The sequence below is a fragment of the Carettochelys insculpta genome, chromosome 10 (genome assembly GCF_033958435.1).
Source record: "Carettochelys insculpta isolate YL-2023 chromosome 10, ASM3395843v1, whole genome shotgun sequence".
In the NCBI taxonomy this organism is placed as follows: Eukaryota; Metazoa; Chordata; order Testudines; family Carettochelyidae; genus Carettochelys; species Carettochelys insculpta.
The window spans coordinates 825,354-845,652 of record NC_134146.1 but is presented as its reverse complement, the minus strand read 5'-3'; the positions used below and the strand labels follow the sequence as shown (position 1 = coordinate 845,652).

General features: G+C 45.8%; 2 protein-coding genes across 11 annotated transcripts in view; one reads left to right on the top strand and one right to left on the bottom strand.

The window, feature by feature from the left end:
* The window catches only part of SEPTIN2 (septin 2), a 50,486-nt gene extending 41,051 nt beyond the window's left edge, over window positions 1-9,435 (bottom strand). For 2 of the 8 annotated variants that reach the window (XM_075003843.1, XM_075003844.1), the window contains exons 1-3: window positions 5,711-5,720; window positions 5,252-5,375; window positions 2,202-2,322 (exon numbers count right to left, since the gene is read on the bottom strand). In XM_075003843.1, coding sequence (XP_074859944.1) covers window positions 2,202-2,322; window positions 5,252-5,347 — 217 coding nt within the window. In that variant the 5' untranslated portion in view covers window positions 5,348-5,375; window positions 5,711-5,720. Of the gene's footprint in view, window positions 1-2,201; window positions 2,323-5,251; window positions 5,376-5,710; window positions 5,741-9,247 lie in introns of those variants that run through there. The other 6 variants (XM_075003845.1, XM_075003846.1, XM_075003849.1 and 3 more) reach the window with 6 other exon arrangements.
* Window positions 9,436-9,605: 170 nt separating this feature from the next.
* HDLBP (high density lipoprotein binding protein) overlaps window positions 9,606-20,299 on the top strand; it is an 81,153-nt gene continuing 70,459 nt past the window's right edge. For 2 of the 3 annotated variants that reach the window (XM_075003841.1, XM_075003837.1), the window contains exon 1: window positions 9,606-9,691. The gene's annotated coding sequence lies outside the window, so the exon portion shown is untranslated. Of the gene's footprint in view, window positions 9,692-9,728; window positions 9,761-20,299 lie in introns of those variants that run through there. The other variant, XM_075003839.1, reaches the window with a different exon arrangement.

Here is a 20,299-nt window from a genome sequence, read left to right as displayed (position 1 = left end):
GGGTACGTGGCAACCTTTGAGAAAAGGGTACAATGCTACTTTTTGGCATATGCACCAAGTATCATTTCCTGATGTAAGGAACAACAGAATGTGTGATAAACAGGCCTGCTAGCTCAGAACCATTATGATGTATCAGAAAAAAAAGTCAAAGGAATGGCTACTTAGCCACCTGCTTTGATGAAGACTTTAACCTCTGTCAAAAGCTAAGCTTCTGATGTTGCCAGATTCAAGTAAGTTGTGGGGGTAGGGAAGCATCACTGGCAATGTATCCAGCTGGTTTGTCAAAGATCCTGTTCTTTCTTAAACTGTTCAACAGAACTTTAAAAAGCGAACGATGGGGTCAGTCAATCCTCCTGGGGCAATATAAGCAATAACACTGATCAAACATGAATGTGATGACTGAATATGAAGATCAATATGAAAATTAAAACTATAAAAAAATTAAAGAGCCAACCAGCTAAATGGTGGGTCAAATGTTTTAGAAAAAAATGTCCATTTTTCAAATTGAAAAATTACAATCAGTTCCTATAATCAGCTGATTCATGAATGGAGCTTGCTGGCTGAACAGTTCCACTACGTTAGTAAACCCATGATTTTAAGAACTAGGCTAAGCTCTACACCAAAACAAACCATGTTCATTTTCTACTTTAAAAGTTTGAATAAACAACATTAGAATATGATTCACAACAGAAGTTAAACCGCTACCCTTGTTGACCTATACATATCTCAACAGAAGAAAGTCACTAAACACATTCAGGCCACAGTGTTGAAACACTCAGAATTTTGAGTAGTTTATTTTTAACTCTTATCTACTTTCCCCCTGTTAGCAAAGTGTCATACAACCTCTCCAAATGCAATGCATTTCAATGAAGTTTTGTTGTTTCCCCAACTGTTCTCAAATGTCTTTAGTTATACCTTTCAACTGTTGGCAAACAGGTAACATCCAGTTGGCAATGCCATCCCCCACAAACTTTAAAACAAGCAGTCCTGTAGTACCTTAAGAGCTAATAAAGCTTATCTTAATTGTCTACTCCCATAATCTGAAGAAGTGGGCTTTACCCACAAAAGCTCCTAACCTAACAAATTTGTTAGTCTTCCAGGTGCTAGAGGATTGCTTGTTATTTGTGAAGCTACAGACTGACATGGCTACCGCTCTGCAATTTACAAAGAAGTGTTTTCTCCTCCACTATTACTGTTGTCTTTTTTCCACTTTGTACACATGAATTTCGTTTGAGTGGAGCATACACTGAGTTGTTTTGTTTAATAATTTATACAGAGCTCTATGCCACAGCCACACTATTGTGTAGTTGTATTTTCAACTGATGTCAGAGTTCTGGGAACTAAGTTTACCTGCAGCAGAGAAAATGTGTTTATAGTTCTCATTTTAATATTTTGGATTACAGAATACTGTATTTTCAGAATTAGGGTGTTTCTTAGTAGATTATGTTTTAGAAAGTAAGATGACATTTTATATAAAAGCTGTTTGAATGTATCCTGTTAGGATTTCATCCAAAACAAAGCCAACAGAACTGACAAAAACCCTAACTAGCAAGGAATAGATATTTCACAAACATCATAACTGATTCAAAGTGTTGTTCAATTCTCCCCCTTGGCTTGGGAATGTAAGCAAGTTGTCCTGAATTACCTACTGTGTTTTCGAGTGTGCCTGTCTTTTAGTTCTATGTTTAAGAACACCTCAAACTATGAGAGCTACAACCACAAAATTTGGTATGCATCCTCCACTTAGCCTAACTTAAACCAAGCTCAGGGTTTGGTTGTGCCTGGAAGGTGGGAAATGCCTGAAACCCCAGGATTTTCCAGAACATGGAAAGAGAGGGGCAGGGACAGGAGGGCTGGCATGCTTCAGACTCACCACTGGGGGCAGCAAGCACAGGGAACAGCCATACTGCAGCAAGATCACTGGGAGCAGCCGCAGCAGGAACACAGTGGCCACGTGGAGACCAAGATGCGAGAAGACTACTCAATCTTACCTACAGATTACCTGCTGCACACATTAATATGTTTGGATGTATTACTGCTTTTGTAGAACAGCTAGCTCATTAAACTATTAAAAACTCAAGTATACTTAAAATTACACAACTATACAGGACTTCCTTCATACAAGAAGTTATGTTGTACTCTGTCTAATCCCCAGTTTTCTAAAATCTAATTAAAAGATATAATTAAATATCTTCTCTTACCAACCACCATGAGAGTGAACTCAAATCCTTTCTTCACAGACTTCCGATGAACCTGGTTGGGAAGATTTGCAAATCCTACATAGCCAGGAGTTTCCGGATTGGTAAACTGGGCAGACGGCTGCTAAATTAAATAATCAGATGATTATATATGCTATAGGTTGAAATAACTGAGGACAGTTCTGAAGTTTGTAGTTACAAACTAGAGACAGAGCTCGAACATCTTTGAAGTCTTTGTTGCTCACACTGTTCTCTACAGAAGAGGCACTTAAGATTGAGTCACCTTGATTTATAAACAGAGCTGCCAGGACTGTTCTCTGTAAAAGTACCTCAGCTTTGAAATGCACAGTAGTCACCAACCTTTGGTCTGAAAGAACCCAAACCTGCTGATCTGCACCACTGATTAAAAGGCCCCCTTTTTGCACTTAGGCTTTAGGACAGTGGCTCCCAAATTTTTTTGGCATCATGCCCCCTTTCTGATTTTTGAGAAACCCTCATGCCTCCCCCATCTCTTCTTTACCATCATCCAACCCTGCTTTTAAAATTTAAAATAACACAAAAACTTGGTACAAAATTTTATTTAAATTTAAAAATAAGCACAATGTTTTTCTTAGCCCAAAAATTTAATAAAAGTGTAATTTAACACCAAATAGCAGAAACAAAAAGAATTTAATGTGAAGGATGATCCTGCATTTTCTTCATGAGTTGGGAAATCCTAGATTTGAAAGGTGACAGTGTGTAATGCAAATAATTTTCAACATCCAGTTGATTTCTTTGTTTCATTTTTAATGTGATTAAACTTGAACAGCTTTTTTCCCCACAGAGGTACATTAACAAAAACAGAAGAATACTATGTCATGCTACTTCTCCAACTTGCGAGTACATTGGGAAATATTTTATCCAAAATTCCACCAAGCTTAAGTTTTCAAAATTATCTTTTGCACTTGAATCATTTTATTTCAAGTGCTTGTTCTTGCAATACCTCTGGCAATGAATCGACATCACTGAATGGATTGCGTACGAATTTATGAATGGGGTTGCCAGAAAAGTTAGAGCATGAATTGATCAGCAAAGAGTCCAGATGAAACAAGTTTGTTCTTGACATCCCCTTTACAAAATTCTTGTAAACCTTCACTTTTAGCAAGCGATGATAATGTCAGAAAAGATGAAAAGTTAGGCATCTGAGTCTCAGGAAGCACATACGCTGCTTCTCCCCAAACAGCTGGTGTGTTTCCTGAAAAGCTGTGTCTGTTGCCTTCTGGTGATTTCCTGTGGGGCTGGCATGGGAAGAGGGGGGGTCCCGGGTCCATGCCAGCTCCATCTGCTCAGGCAGTGCACAGCTGCCATGGAGAGTAAGGAGCAGGCACGGACCCGGGACTCCCACTCCTCCCCGCCCCCTGCACAGGAACGCAGCTTGTGGAAGACAGACACCGGCGGGCAACAAACCCAGCTTTGCAGGAAACACACCGGCTGTTTGGGGAGGGGAAGCAGCACACACATTTCCTGAGACACAGTCGCTGGCATGCAGCTATGGGTCCCCCTGACCCCCATGCCGCAGGAAGCCAGTGCTGCCTCCTGCTTTGCAGGAGATAATGTCAGGGTGGGCTTTTTCTTGGTGTGGGGGTCTTGACGAGGGGCTGGGTCACCTCGCACCCCACTTGGTGGTGCACATTTGCACATACGGCAGTGGACATAATTTATTTTGCACACAGACAGAAAAGAGTAGTGGTAACATTGCTAACGATTTGTTTCTGGTTATCGATTCACTGCTGATTTTATTGTGTCTTCTTCTAAAATGTAGTTTATCTCATTACAAATAAATGCGTAAATGACTGGTTGCCTTGGCACAATGTAAGCCTAAAATAATTTACATATCAATATACTCACTGACCAATAATATAGCAACAACTTTACTGTAGCATTTTCATTCCCAGATTAAATTAATGATATGTTTTTCCTTCAAGGCTGTGGCCACACTAGCCCCTCCTTTTGGAGAGGCTATCATAACATGGCACCTCAGAATATGCTAATAAGGCACTTCCATGAATATGCAGTGCTTCATTAGCAAAATGGCAGCTGCACGCATTTCGAAAGTGCTGCTTTCAAAACGTACGCTGTTCGTTTAGCCAGGGGCCTTCCAAAACGGCCCCCGATTTTGAAAGCCCCTTCTTCCCATTTGGTTTTGGGAAGAAGGGGCTTTCGAAATCAGGGGGGTCGTTTTGAAAGGCCCCCCCATTACACAGGTGGCATGCATTTCAAAACCGGCAGTTCCGAAGCACGCATGGCTGCTATTATGCTCACGTGGCACTGTATATTCATGGCAGTGCCTCATCAGCATATTCCAAAGTGCCTCATTACCATATCTCCTCCAAAAGGAGGGGCTAGTGTGGCCACAGCTCGACTTTAAGGGAAAATGAAAATTCATGGAATGTTTCTCACTAGTAACGCTACATGCTGTGCAGTAACACATTATAGATATGTTCACACTAGCATAACAATTTTGAAGATAATTTTACTACAAAGAACAGATTAACTTTGCTAAGTGAATGTTTTCACAACTGGCATAGTTTATTCCAACTACCTTTCCAGAAATGTAGTTAATTCTTTTCAAGATTACCCTCAACAGACTATGGTTCTGTTACAATCATGATAGCCACTTTTAAAAATGTGTGATGATTAATGCCATTTTAAAAGTGGTTGTCCGATGTCACTTGCATTTTGACTTAGCATACGCGTAACTCTACATTTTTATTCAGTTCTGACATATACAAATAAAAGTATTAAAAAACTACCTGGGGTTTAATAGTAATCTATTTGAGGTAGTAAATCAGAGATCATGTAATAAAGCAAGTAAATTGACTTAATACAGGTGTCCCTTCTAGCTTCAACTAATCTATGGTCAATTCATTAAAATCAGAAGGAAAACTAGATGGTGCTCTGGAGAGCACTCAACCTTCATTTCTAATTTATAAACAAAGTTATAGAAATACACAGCATGAAAGAATAGTGCATTTGATTGTCTCCCCTGTGGGAAAGGGTACAGCCTCTCTCACTTTCCAGCAGCTTATTTCCCTGGTGTCACTAGTCTGGTAGCAGCTGGTCTCTCTCCCTCTTGATCTCCCCAAAGGAGGTGTAGAACAGGCATCCATAACTGACCTCAGGTAACCCCTTTTCAGACTGTAGGAAAAACAGTTAATATAGCAAAATATCAGTTTTCAGGATCCTTTTGCAGCTGTCCAGCCTCATTTTGTCACAATGTTTTTTCTTTATAACTTCCTTAGGGAAACCACTTTCATAAACAGTGTTTTGCATAATATCATCTGTTAGCAAACTGCCCAAAGTTTATTTTCATTCATTTGTGAATTTGAAATTTTCCATACACTTGACTGCAAACCCCCCCCCACCCTAAAACCTTTGTATTTGTTGCTTACAAAGGAAGGACTGCACTATGTAAAAACGTTACAAGATAAAGTGCAGCTTTTTATTAATGATGATACAAATGCTGTTCTTACCTTGGCCATCCTTATGGAAGGTCACCCACTCTGTGAACAAAATTGTTTTAATTTATTACAAACAGAATAATATAAAGAAAAAATACCCATTAAAAACACCACTGATTAATTAAATTTCAATTGTCTCTTGATAGCGAACAAGATGAGAACATTTCTACGCTACATGTAAGTGTCACCCAGTTTCTGGACCTCCACAAACATATTTCCTGCCAGATACCAATATTGTTATCTTTACCTTTGTTATCAAAATCCCAGTTGTTATTCAAAGATCAACACTGAATGCCTAATTCCAATTCTATTTACTTCACTGGAAGCACAATTAAGCCGACAGTGAAAATTCCAAGAACTATATGGAAAAAAGTGTTTAAATCTGGAAAAATTGTAAAGCCTACACCTTCCACCAGAAACAACTGAAAGAAAAGGCTGAAGAAAAGCTCAATGTAGCTCAAATATTTGTATGGCCCAACTTCTGTTGGTGTGACAATAAAAGATATTATCTCACCAACCTTGTATCTCTAAAATAAGGTATTAATAAAAATACATGTCCAAATTAGAGTTTACTGTAAAGTGCCATTTCAGAATTCAAACAACACAGCGCTCTCTCCTACCCCTGCACTTCTAAGTGCCTTGTAAATAATAATTAAAGGAAAAGGTTTAACAACTTCAGAATGACATATGGTAAGCAAAATTAGACAAACTATTACCTCCTTCCTCTCTGACCATGCTACAGTATCTACAACCTAATCCTACCATTCAAAATGCTGCCAGGATAATCACTTGGCTTCATACCTCTGCCAGCTGCTCCCCCTCGTCTCTTTTAGTCTCCCCCTCATCCATCACATCAAAAAAATAACTTCTTGTTCTTATTCAAGAAAGGTCTCTATAATTTACCACCTCACACCAAGTGGACTCCCACCTTCACTTTATGGATGCCAGCTTTAATCACTCAGTTCTCCAAGCACTTGTATTCTTTCCCTTACACCAGTTTTTTTTGTGTGTAAATAGAACAAAACAAAACTTCCAATGAAACCATACCAGCATCTACTCCTACTTCAAGTCCCTCAAAACTCATTTTTCATAATGTACAGTTGCTCCTTGGGTTATGTGAGGGTGCCCACACACCCTCACATAACTAATTTCACATAAGTCAGGGGCACAGCTTTTTTCCTCAGCAGAAGGCACCTTCTGCAGCTGGGAAAGTAGCAGGAGCACCTGGAGCTCCTTCTGAAGGATAAGTCCTGGGGGTAGGGGTGGGCAGCTGGGGAGGGTTAAGCCTGATGGTGGGTTGGGGACATGGGAGGGGGGAAGTGGGTTAAACCTGGGGTGGGTTAGGGCTGCAGGGGTGGCAGGAGCTGAGCCACAGCCACACGGCCTTACAGGATAGTTGAGCTGGAGCTGCACATGGTTGTGGTGGGGGTGTTAGCCAGAGCCAGGCCCAGGGGGGTGAGGTGAGCTGGAGCCAGGGCTGTGAGGTGTGCGCATGTTGAATGGGGGCTGGGGGAGTGGGATCTAGAGCTGCGCTTAGCTTGAATTAATGTGAGTTAAGCACAACTCAAAATTACACATTTTGAGGAATATTGCACATCAAACTGAAACCTGATAATGGCTAGATAGAGAACTTTGATGACCACTACTTACTGCATACAGTATGTCAGCTTAACCAAGATATAAACCAGAGGCCTTGACCCTTTGTGGTTACTAAAAGTTTAACAGTAATTTTCACAAGAAGAAGGTATGTTAATTGCAACATCCTAGCAAATATTCTATTTTAGAAGTTACTAGGGATTTCAGGAAGCAGATATATCCAAATTTTCTATCTGTTCAGCAAAAAAAATGCAAAATTCTCTCCAATTTTCTATTGAAATGATAGGATCGTACTATTTGGCATTGAACATGCTGTATTGTCCATGCTTTTCTGATGTAACCATCTACCCTCTTAGGTTTCCTGTAGGTCAGATTCTCAACCGGGGGTACATATACCTCTAGGGGTACATTAAGTCACGTAGATGTTTGTTAGTTTTACAAGTTTATATAAAAAGCAGTTGTGAAACCAGTACAAATTAAAATTTTACACCATTTGTTTATTCTGTTCTACACTACTATACATTAAACTTTAAGTACAATATTTATATTCAAACTGATTTTTTATGGTAAGAGTAAACATTTTTTCTGGACTAGTGTGCTGTGAAGCTTTTGTATTTTTACATCTGATATTGTAAGTAAGAGAAAACTGGTACACAAGGCAAACCAGACTCTGGAAAGACTGAGAATCACCGCTGCAGGCAACCAACAAAAACATTTTTCACAACAGGGAATACTGCATGAAAGATGTTTTAAGACTGTGATTAAGTTCTTAAGCATTTGTATTGCTGCCTGCATAAGAGCAGTTTCAATATGGCCACCCTAGATCTTCCCTTACAGCTGTCCAAAAAACCCATGTCATTATACATGTGCTTTGAATGATCAAAGAGATTTGAGCAAAGCTTGAACTAGACTTACAGGAGATTGCTATTAAATTCCATCTAAAACTCTAGCAGTCTCATAGGACTTTAAAGACTAACAAACCAATTTATTAGGCGATGAACTTTTGTGGACCAGACCTACTCCTTCAGATCTGGAGTGGGTCTGCCTCAGGAAAGCTCACTGCCTAATCAATTATTTTGTTAGTCTTTAAAGTGCTACACGACTGCTGGTTTACTCTGTTAGACTACAGACTAACAGTTACTTCTCTGTTACTAAGATCTGGTTAAATTTCGTTTACAGTGTCCTCATCTTCATTTATATTTGCTTTGCAGATGCTACATTTTGTCTATAAATCTGCACATAGGCCATAGAAAGCTCCAAACACAGAGTTGCTCCATCTCCTACTGCACTTGGTGTAATGACCATTTTAGGCTACAAGGCTCCTACTTAACCCTGCTCTGCACGGTTGTATCTCCACCCCCGCAGTCAGCCTCCAGCTGCGGCCCCCTATCTTCTATCCTTGGCTCCCAGTGCTACAGCATTCCCACAACCGAATAAACTGCACCCCAGCTGCCTGTGAAGCCCCGGGCAGTGTTGCCATTGTACGTGGAGCGGCCTTCGCTCCCCAGCCAGAGCGGGAGCAGCCTGCTCAGCACCACACCACGGCAAGAGCCCACGTAATTCGCACGCTCAAGGCTCGGGGGTAAGGGGCTGACCGCTCTCAGCTGCGCGCCGGAGTGCCGGGGCGGGGGGGCGGGGAGCGGCGCACCACTCACACCGCCACAACGGCCCAAGCGAGTCCTCCGCCGAGCTGCCTGCGGCAGGCGCCGCTCAGGCAGCTCCGCCCACACACCCCCGAGCCGGCGGCGGCGGATCGGCGGGGAGGGGGTACGTACTAGATACCGCCGAAGGCGGCCGGCCCCCTTCTCCCGCGGAGAGGGGGAGTCTGCGGCCGCCCGCGCCTTGGGCCGGGCGTCCAGACAGCTGCGGCTCCCGCCCGCCTGCCCGGCACCGCCCAGCGGCAGCGGCAGCGGCAGCGGCGAGCCGGCGGCGGGAGCGCGGGCCTGACCTTACCTCAGCCGGGCAGACGCGCGCTGCCTAGCTCCGCCGCCCCTCCCCGTGACGAGCCGGGGCACCCCGCGCCGCTGGGCCCTGCGCAGCGATGGCGGAAGCGCCTTCCCCCGCGCTGCCTCTCTGGAGACTGTGGCGCGCGCGCTGCCGCTGAACCCGCCCCAAGGGCGGAGCCGGCGACTGACTGCGGGGAGGCGCACGCCCACGCGCGGCGGTTAGACTGGATGCGCGCATGCGCGGAACTCGAGGGGGGGGCGAAGGGCGCATGCGCTCTAGTGACCGCCAGTGCACACGCGCTGCTCTTGTGGCGATCTGACAGGACAAGGGTGCGTTGGGGAGGGGCTACCCTTATGCTGGCAGGTCACGCACATCCTTCTCCTTTACCAAGATGGCGGCTGGCCCTTCGGTCTCGTACCCAGCATAGGCTTCGCTGCAGGCCCATCAGAGGTAACGCGGCTCTCCGCTCGCGCTCGCTACGGCAGTGCGATACAACGCGGCGGGTTAGGGACGCATCAGGTAAGGGGGCCGGACAGCCGTTCCCGACCCCCGCCGCGCGGGGGGGGCGGGGGGTTAGGAGGACTGCACTGCCTCCAACACTCTGACGGCAGCAGAGAGACGGGCTCCGGGCCGGCAATGTCTAGTCAGCGCTCTTCGTCGCTCTATGGTTGGCTCCTTTCCTATTGGTGCTGGCCGGCCACGTGCTAGCGGCGTTCCCCTACCCTTTCCCGTTACCATGGAGCGCGGCGGAGGGAGAGGCAGCCGCTGCCTTCCGGTGGGGGCCCGGGTCGGGGATGCCTGTCCGCTGCGGGGGTGCCACTGGTCTCCCCCCCCCGCCACCGCGTCCGCTCGTGCGCAGCCTGCACCCCCCGCCCCCCGGGGGAGGGAGGCGGCTTCCCCGGGATCGGGGCAGGGGTATTTAGAAGGCGTGAGTCGCGCCCTGCTCCCCGCTTCCCCCCGCCGGTGCTTGTGGGGTGACGAGCTACCACCTGCGCTGTGCGGCGGGGCGGGAGGGGTTGGGAGGCTGCTCTTCGTTCGGTTGTTTTTTAAAGGCGCCCCTAGCCTGACCCATTCCCGTGCTCTAGGCCCGGTTTAAGGCGAGAGCCGTCACTGAGCTGCGGAAGCCGGGTTCGCTTGACGTTGCGGGAAGAGGGAGGTAATCTGGTCACAGATAGCGCGGGCAAGGCTGAAATACTCCGTGGTTTTTTGACTCTGTCTTCACGGACAAGGTCGGCTCCCCAGCTGGGGCACTAGGCAGTGCCCTAGGGGAAGGAGGTGGGCAGCCCTTGGTGGAGACAGAACGGTTATGAGCCATTTAGGAAAAACTAGAGGCACACAGATCAATGAGTCTGGATTTAATCCATACAAGGGTACTGAGGGAATTGGCACATGTCATAGCAGAGCCTTTGGCTATTGTCTTTGAGAACTTGTGGAGATTGGGAGAGGTCCCAGATGATTGGATAAAGGCAAATAAAGTCATCATCATCAATAACCGTGGTGTCTGATGCCTCTCTCACTATTTCCTTCCATCTTTCTCTGTCCAGTGTGGAGTGGCTTAGTGTCTGTAGACTAGCTCCACAGCAATTTACTAAATCGTCTATCCATTCTCTGTTGGATGTGCCTCTCCTATTCAAGCGGTCCATTATGCTGAATACCAGGGTGTTGATTTTTCGTTCGTCGTTCATTCTGCAAATATGCCCAAATAGTTGTAGCTTCCATTTTATAACCTTATGCAGCAGGTTCTCTTTCGGCTGTATCTTTCTATATAATTCCTCATTGGTGACCTTCTGCATCCATCCTATTCTTGGAATCTTTCTGTAACAACTCCTTTCGAATACCAATATTCTTCTTTTCAAATCTTCCGTTATCACCCACGTCTCACATCCCTACAGCATGCCGCTGAACACACAAGTTTTCAAGACGCCCAGCTTCATTCCTAAGTTAATTGCTTTCCTTTTCCAGATCTTATCCATCGCCTTCAAACTCGGTCTTACTTCCACTATTCTAGTCACTATTTCCTTCTTACAGTCTAGATCATGTGTTGCTTCCCAGATATGTGAATTTCTCTACATTTTCTAGTTCAATACCATCTACACTGATCTTCCTTGCTATTTTCTTATTTCCAAATACCATTGTTTTTGTTTTATCGATCTTCATAATCAGTCCGTACCACTTCCCTTCTTTGTTTAGCACCTGCACCGTTTTCGTTAGCTTCTTCTCATCTTCCTCAATGATAACTATATCATCCACAGCAACGAAGGGTCCTGTGGCACCTTATAGACTAACAGAAGAGTTATGAGCATGAGCTTTCGTGAGCACAGACTCACTTCATCAGATGCTGGACGGCATCTGAGGAAGTGAGTCTGTGCTCACGAAAGCTCATGCTCAAAACTTTTCTGTTAGTTTATAAGGTGCCACAGGACCCTTCATTGCTGTTACAGATCCAAACTAAAATGGCTACCCCTCTGATACTTTATATCATCCACGAACCTTAAGTTGTTAGTTCTTTTCCCATGCACAGATATTCCTTCTACCTCTTCCTTGATCTTGACCATCGCTCTTTCCAGATGTGCGATGAAGATACTTGGCAATATTGGATCTCCTTGTCTCATATCTCTACTTGTTTTAAACCAACTGCCCAACTCCCCGCCTGTTTTCACTGCTGCCTCTGCATTGTCACTGATATCCTTCATCAGTCTGCTATCCACTCCATATGACTCCAACACTGCCCAAGTCACTTTCTGGTCTATACTGTCAAATTTCTTTTGAAAATCAACAAAGCAAGTGTATACGTTCTTGTTCTTTTGCCGAGCTTTCTCCGCTATCAGTTTTAGTGCCAATATCTGCTATATGGTACTTCTATCTTTCCTGAACCCCATGTGCTCATCTGCTATATGTCCTTCTATCTGCGATCATAGTCTCTCTGTCAGTATCATCATCAGCATCTTACCTAGATGACTCGTTAGGGCAATCATTCTGTAGTTCTTGCCCTCCAATGTACTTCCTTTCTTGTGTATTGTCACTAGCACGGATCTTGCCCATTCCTTAGGTGCCTTCCCTTCTTTCCATGCTATATTACATAGTTGGTGTATTTCCTGAATCTTGCTTTGTCCACTGTAGTTGATCATCTCTCCTGTGATCTTATCATTTCCAGGGCTCTTGTTCTTTAGTCGTTTCACTGGTTTTCCTACTTCCTCCTTCAAAATATCAGTCTCGCTCGCTATGCTCAGTAGAGAGATCTCTTTCAGTTCTTCAATCAGTCTCTGAGACACTCGGGTCCAACTGTGCTTTGTATAGGTTGGTGCACTATCTCGTCCATCGCTGTACAATCTTCTCCCTGTTCATGAGCACTTCTTAGTTCTCATCTTTGGTTGCCATCTGCTTCAGTTGACATTTCCTATTAATATTCCTAATTGTTTTTTACATCTGCCTGGTTTTACATTTGCCATAATACCTTTCTATATCTTCACGTTGCTCCTCTAACGATTTCTCCTTATCCTTTCTGGCTGCTTTCCTTAGCTCATTGCATTTCACCCTATATTGCTGTTCCACCATCTCGGGAAACGTCTCATCTGATCTTCAATGCTCTCTTCTCTTGAACCAACTTCAGTGTCTCCTCAGTAATCCACTTCTTATCAATCTTCTCTTCTTCCAGAACAGTCTGCTCAATTGTCTCTTCTGTAGCGGTGGCTATCTCTGCGACTCTTGTAAATAGGTCTTTCTCTGTGGTGATATTCTTAGTCTTCTCTTGGACTGCTGCTCTGTATGCATTCCCTGTTTCTTCCTCACGTAGCGTTGCCACGTCTCTTCTGTTCTTAAACTGTGTCTTACATTTTCTTGTGAGTTTTATCTTGATGTTTTCAATCACTAGACTGTGGTCTGAGTCTATCTCTGCTCCTTGGAAAGTTCGGCACTGCTGTACTGATGTTGTCCATCTTCTTATCAAAATGATATCTATCATGTTCTTGGACTTCCCATCATTTGATCGCCATTTCCACTTCCTACAGTCCTTTTGTTGGAATTTCGTGTTGCAGATCACCATCTCCTGTTCTATAGCAAACTCTAGTAGTTTCTCATCTCATTAGTTTCTTTCTCCATATACAAATCTTCCCATGTCTCTCTCCCAACCTTCGTTATATGTTCCAGCCTTCGCATTCCAATCTCCTCCAATGAGCAACACATCTTTCTTTGGTATCTCCTCCACCGTCTTTCTCAAGTCTTTATAGAATAGCCCAATCTCTTCCTCCGTACTGTCCAATGTGGGTGCATACACCTGAATGACTGAGATGTTGAATGGTTTTGCTTCGAATCTCGCTACCATCATTCTTGCACTCACCGGTTTGTCTCCGAATAATGCTCTTCTGGCTGTTTTGCTAAGAAGGAATCCGACTCCTGCTTCATGCTTTGTTTTGTTTCCTGATCAAATGACTTCACAACCGCATACCTCTCCTGATATCATCCAACACATCTCTGCCAGTCCAAGTATATTGCATCGGTATCTCTCCATCTCCTTCCGAAGCAGCTCTAATCTTCCAGGTGCCCACAGTGTTTGGACGTTCCATGTTCCAATGGATAGTATGTGTGTTAGTTGTAATTTTCTTTCGGTAGCCAACTTATCGACCCAACCCTGATCGCTCAATTGGTATCGTGTACCTTGTTTATCCAGGCGACGTCCAAGCCAGCATCTTTTATTGTTTACTTGTACTGGCATCAGATTTCATTCGTATTGTTGTTTGATGGTCAGCACATCGACACTCATCTGTCCAACCCTCCTCCTTCATCCAGGCTTGGGACTGGAATGGAGCTCATAGAGGCTTCATGGTGGAGTTGCCAATGAAGTGCCCATCTTTAAAAAAGGAAAGGAGGACAATACAGGGAACTATAGACTGGTCAGCTCTACCTCAGTCCTTGGAAAAATCATGGAGGGGAGCCTCAAGGAATCCATTTGGAAGCACGTGGAAGAGGGGAAGTGATCAAGAGTAATCTACATGGATGCACCAAGGGCAAGACATGCCTAACCAATCTCGTTAGCTTCTGTGATGAGGTAACAGGCTCTGTGGACATGGGAAAGTCAATGGATGTGACATACCTTGACTTCAGCAAGACTTTTCATACAGTCTCCCAGAAAGTTCTTGCCCATAAGTTAAAGAAGTATAGATTGGATACACGGATGGATAGAAAGCTGGTTAGATGGTTGAGCCCAATGGGTAGTGGTCAAGGGCTCTATGTATGGTTAGTGTTCGGTTTCAAGTGGAGTGCCCCAAGGATCGGTTCTTGGGCTGGTATTGTTCAACATCTTTAGTAATGACCTGGATGAGGGGATGGATTGCACCTTCAGCAAATTTGCAGATGATGCTAACTAGGGGGTCAGGTAGATACATCGGAGGGTAGGAGGATAGGGTCCAGAGTGACCTAAATAAATTGGAGGAGTGGGCCAAAAGAAATCTGATGAGGTTCAACAAAGAAGTGCAGAGTTCTGCGCTTGGGACGGAAGAATCCCAAGCATTGTTACAGGTTTGGGACCAACTGGCTAAGTAGCAGTGCAGCAGAAGAGAACCTGGGGATTGTGGATGAGAGGCTGGCTATGAGTCAACAGTGTGCCCTTGTAGCCAAGAACGCTAACTGCATATTAGGAGGAGCATTTCCAGGAGAGCTAGAGAAGTCATTATTCCTCCTTAATCGGCACTGGTAAGGCCACATGTGGAGTATTGCGTCCAGTTTTGGGCCCCGCAGTGTAGAAAGGATGTGGATGCATTGGAGTGGGTTCAGTGGAGGGCAGCAAAAATGATTAAGGGTCTGGAGCTCTTTACCTATAAAGAGAAGCTGAAGGATTTGGACTTACTTAGTTTGCAGAAGAGAAGAGTTAGGGGATGATTTTGTGGCAGCCTTCAGCTTCCTGAAGGGCAGGCTCTAAAGAGGATAGAGAGAGACTGTTCTCAGTAGCGATGGATGGCAGAACAAGGAGCGATGGTTTGAAGTTATGGAGTCGGGGGTGTAGGTTTGATATTAGGAAAAACTATTTCACCAGGAAGGTGGTGAAGCACTGGAATGCGTTGCCTACAGAGGTGATGGAATCTCCCTCCCTAGAGGTTTTTAAGTCCCGGCTTGACAAAGTCCTGGCTGGGATGATTTAGTTGGGGTTGATCCTGCTTGAGACAGGGAGCTGGACTAGAAGATCTCCTAGGGTCCCTTCCAGCCCTAGGAGTTTATGATTCTATGCAGGGCTTTTTCTCTGCCGGAGCACTGCAGAATGGTGTTCCAGCACCGTTTTTCCCAGCGTTGCCATTTTGGCAGGCAGCTGGGCTAGTGTCCCCTTCAGGGCAGCAGGGGGCGGTGGCAAAATGTGCCTCAGTTGAGCCGCACATGTTGAGTGCCCCTCCCCCCTGCTCAATGCATGCACGGCTCCAGCTGGGAGTTGCACAGCTCTTGCGCTCCACCTGGGAGCTGTGCAGCTCCTGACACCTGTCACTGCCCTGGCAGCTGTGGACCGGCGCAGTGCATGTTGCCTCAGCACCTGCGACTGGGTGCTGGCTTACTGCCTGGCAAGGCCTTGGGGCGTGGTGCAGCACCTGCGGTGTGGCCAGCCCAGGAGGCCCGGCACGACGCCTTCATCCCCGGCTCCATCGGCAGCTCCAGTGAGTCGAGTTGAATTGCAGGGATGGAGTGGGCTGGGGCTGCCTGTTTCTGGGGGGTGCCTGGTTCTGGGGGAGGGGGGAGGGCATTGATTTAGTGCTGGGAGGGGGCTGGGGTGCCTGGTTCTGGGAGAGGGCATTGATTTAGAGCTGGGAGTGGGCTGGGGCTGCCTGTTTCTGGGGGGTGCCCGGTTCTGGGGGAGGGGGGAGGGCATTGATTTAGAGCTGGGAGGGGGCTGGGGGTGCCTGGTTCTGGGGGAGGGGGGAAGGCATTGATTTAGAGCTGGGAGGGGGCTGGGGGTGCCAGGTTCTGGGGGAGGGGGGAAGGCATTGATTTAGAGCTGGGAGGGGGCTGGGGGTGCCTGGTTCTGGGGGAGGGGGGAGGGCATTGATTTAGAGCTGGGAGGGGGCTGGGGTTGTCTGGCTCTGGGGAAAGGGAGGGCATTCATTTAGAGCAGGGAGTGGGGGCTGAGGCTTCAGGGTAGAGGTGAAGCCTGGGGAGAAGTTGGGGCTGCGGGGGCATTAAGACACCTGGGGACGAGAGGGGGTGCAGACTGGGGCTGCGGGGAGCGTATGTGTTAAGCTTGGGGCTGGAGGAGGGTGGTTTTGGGGCTTGAGCTCTGCCACCATTTTTTCTAGGAAAAAAGCCGTGCGTCTGTGATTCTAGTGCTGGCTCTGCGACCAGCTCCACTGGACCTGTCTTTGCGTTCCTTTGGAAATCTATTGCGCCTAGACTTGGAGTTTAACTTCTGCTTCCCCTGCAGCAGTGGCAGCGTTAGGGCTTGTCTACGCTTCCGTGAAAATTCACCCAGTCGGGGCCAACCTTCCTCACTATGATTTTGTGCATCTGGTAAAGGCGCACAAAATTGATCTGTCTGGGGTCAGCAGTCGACTTCTGTGCTCCTCACTATCATGAGGAGTAAGGGCGGTTGATGGGAGAAATGCTCCTGTCGACCTTCCTCAGTGAAGACAGTCACAAAAGTCTCTTTCTGATTTGTTGATGCGAGCTATGCAGTTGCTGTATTGCATATCTGAAATGGATTTTCAGATCTAGTTTTTAGAGAACTATCCGTGTGACTCTAGACCTGAGCTTTGAGATCAAGCACTGTGGCCCCCGTGCCTAGATGTAGCACTAGTAGAGCCCTACCAAAGTCATGGCCGTGAAAATCCTGTCACAGGTCCCCTACTTGGGTCTTTTGTGTGCTTTTACCCTGAACTATATAGATTTCACAGGGAAAACCAGTCTTTCTTCAGTTGGTGGGCTGGACCCAAAAGAAATTTGGGAAGAGTTGCCAGGTTATTTTAGAGGGGATCACTGCATGACCACCCTTCTGTGCTGCTGCAGGTAGAGATGCTGCCTTCAGAACAGGGCAGTTAGCCATTGCAAAGTGTATCATAGAATCTCTAATAATCTCACAGAAGCTCGAATAACAAAAACATAGGAGTTGGGATGTATTAAATACCACCTGACCAAGATGGTGATACTGATTGTAGAATGGGGGGTTAGGGAGGCTGTTGGAATACAAAACTCAGTAATAGTGGGGGATTTCAATTTTCCCCACGTTGACTGGATACTTGTGACCATAAGATGAGATACAGAGCTAGGCTAGGGCTACACTGTAGCCTAATCTCAACATAGCTTCTGCAATTTGTATTGCACAAATTGCATATGTTATTTCAAGGTAACTTATTGTGAACTTCCTGCTACTCCCTCACGATCTTGGGTTAACGTGTGGTATCTCAGGCTGACATGACTTGAGTGGTAGAGAGCTGGCACCTGGCTCTGGGCTACTAAACGCCAGCTCCCCACCACTCAGGGGAGCAGGAAAACCAACCAGCTGCTGCACTGGTTGGTTTTCTGGCTCCTATCGAGGTGGCAGCTAAGAGCCTGACTCTTGGCTACAGTCCCTAACACGTGCAGGGAAACCAATTCTGTCAGCCTGGACTCCTGGCTGGTGCCCCTGACAGGAGCAGGGAAACTGAACAGCACAGCAGCGATGTGCTGGTCAGTTTCCTGGCTCCCAACAGCAGAGTCTAGCCCAGAGCCAGGCTGCCACCTGGTTCTTAGCCCCATCTCTGGGAGCCAGAAAAGTGACCAGTGCACCAGCGCTGGTGAGCTCCCCAGCTCCCTCAAGTGCAGGGGAGCTGGGCTGCCGCCTGGTTCCCACCTCCTCACAACTTGAATAAAATTTGAGTTACATGATGTTGCCCAGGAACACAACCTTCACATTAACTTGGGGGTCTACTGTACCGCACTCCAAATACCCCTGCCATTTTGAGTGTGGTATTTAGCTGCTGGGTTTCATCTGTATCCCAAAACAGAAACCACAGTGTAGCCATAGCCCTAAAGTTTAACACCTTAAATGACTGGTTCTTGGAGCAGCTAGTCTTAGAGTCCACAAGAGGAGAGGCACTTCTTGATTTAGTCCTAAGTATAGCGCATGGTCTGCTCCAAGAGCTGCACCACAGTGGCAAAATATGGGTTGGTAATAGTGGCCATACCAGTATTAGATTTAACATCCCTGTGGTGGGGAAAAATACTGCGGCAGCCCAACACTGTAGCATTTAATTTCAGAAAGGGAGACTACGCAAAAATGAGGAACTTTAACTGAAATTAAAAGTTAAAGAACGGCACAAGTAATTCAGTGTTGCTAAATGCAAAGTGTTGTATATGGGGAAAACATAATCCTAACTATACATATAAAATGATGAGATCTAAATTAGCTGTTACCACTCAAGATGGAGATATTAGAAATCTGGAGTAGTTCTCTCAAAACATCCACTCAATGTGAAGCAGCAGTCAAAAAAGCAAATAGAATGTTAAGAATCATTAAGAAAGAAATAGATAATGAGACAGAAAGTATATTGCCTCTATGTAAGTTTATGGTAGGCCCACAACTGGAATACTGTGTGCAGCTCTGATCCCGCTCCCCACTTCAAAAAAGATATATTGGAACTGGAAAAGGTACAGAAAAGGGTAACAAAAATGATTGAGTAAGGAACAGCTTTCATATGAGGAGAGGTTAGTAAGGTTGGGACTTTTCAGCTTGGAAAGAGACAATACTAATTTACTCTTCATAGCACAAGAAGTAGGGGTCGCCATATGAAATTAACAGGCAGCAGGTTTATAACAAACAGAAGAAAGTATTTATTCACATAAAGCATGGTCAATCTGTGGGACTCCTTGCCAGAGGATGGTGTGAAGGCCAGGACTTTTTACAGGGTTCAAAAAGAGTTAGAGACATTCATGGACGATAGGTCCATCAATGGCTGTTTGCCAGGATGGGTAGGAATGGCGTCCCTAACCTCTATTGTTAGGCTAGAAATGGGCAATGGGATGGATCATGTGATGATTTTTCTTCTCCTTCCTTGTGGGGCAGCTGTCATTGGCCATTGTTAGAAGACAAGATACTGGGCTAGATGGACTTTTGGGCTGACCCAGTATGGCCATTCTTATGTCATCTTGTGTCACTGAACTACTGATTTGGGATTGGAAGGGTTATTTCCATTACTATCATCATGAGGCCCATTTGCTCCACAAAGTCACACCCTCAGTGAATAGGCATGTGACCAACACACACCTTTTAGTGCCTTCCAGCACATGCTTAGCTAATCTAGAAACTATGCACATTAAGCAATTTCGAAGCAGTTTTGCATCTTTGTTAAGAGAAGGCTATTGAAGGCAAAAGAGAGCTCAGGAGCTGGTTTGTTGAGTTGGAAAATGAAGAAAGAGCTCTGCAAGCAGTAACAGAAAGTGTCAGGGAAGGAAGAGAAGGACAATTAGTACTGCAAGAAAAGGGAAAAATCAGTGAAGACAGGACGATTAGGAGCCATGGGAGGATAGAGAATGACTCACGGAAGATTGCAAGAGAGAACGTGTGGAGTAAATTTTATGTGCAGTGGAGCATGTGCAAATGAACACCACCAATAGAAACACATGCTGCCAGTTGTAGGGAGCTGTGGATGCTCTGTCAATCAGCTGAGCAGCACCTGAATCTCTCCTAGTCAGCCTCCCAAGCACTCATCTTACAGAGAACACTGCTCGCATCCAGAAGGAACAGGAGGAGGGTCAGAGGATCACACCAGTAACTGGAAGAAGCAGGTGTACAGAGATGGTGGCTCCCTACAAAGAACAGGCTGGCACTGGAGCTGATCCAGAGAACAGAGAGGTATGCTGTTTGCTTGGAGCTAAAATGTGGGATGTGGACCTGAGGGTGAAGAATACACTAATGGGAGCAGGAAATAATTCACTGTTTGACCTTGGATGGGAACAGTTGATGCTGCTAGATTCTCACTCAAATGCATCAGTGAGGCCTATGCCAGGCTGGGGAAGAGGATTAAAGAAATAAAAGCTTAAGTGATTTTCTATGTCCCTAGAGGAGTAGAACAAAGGTGAGACAAGATGATGATCATCAATAGATGGCAG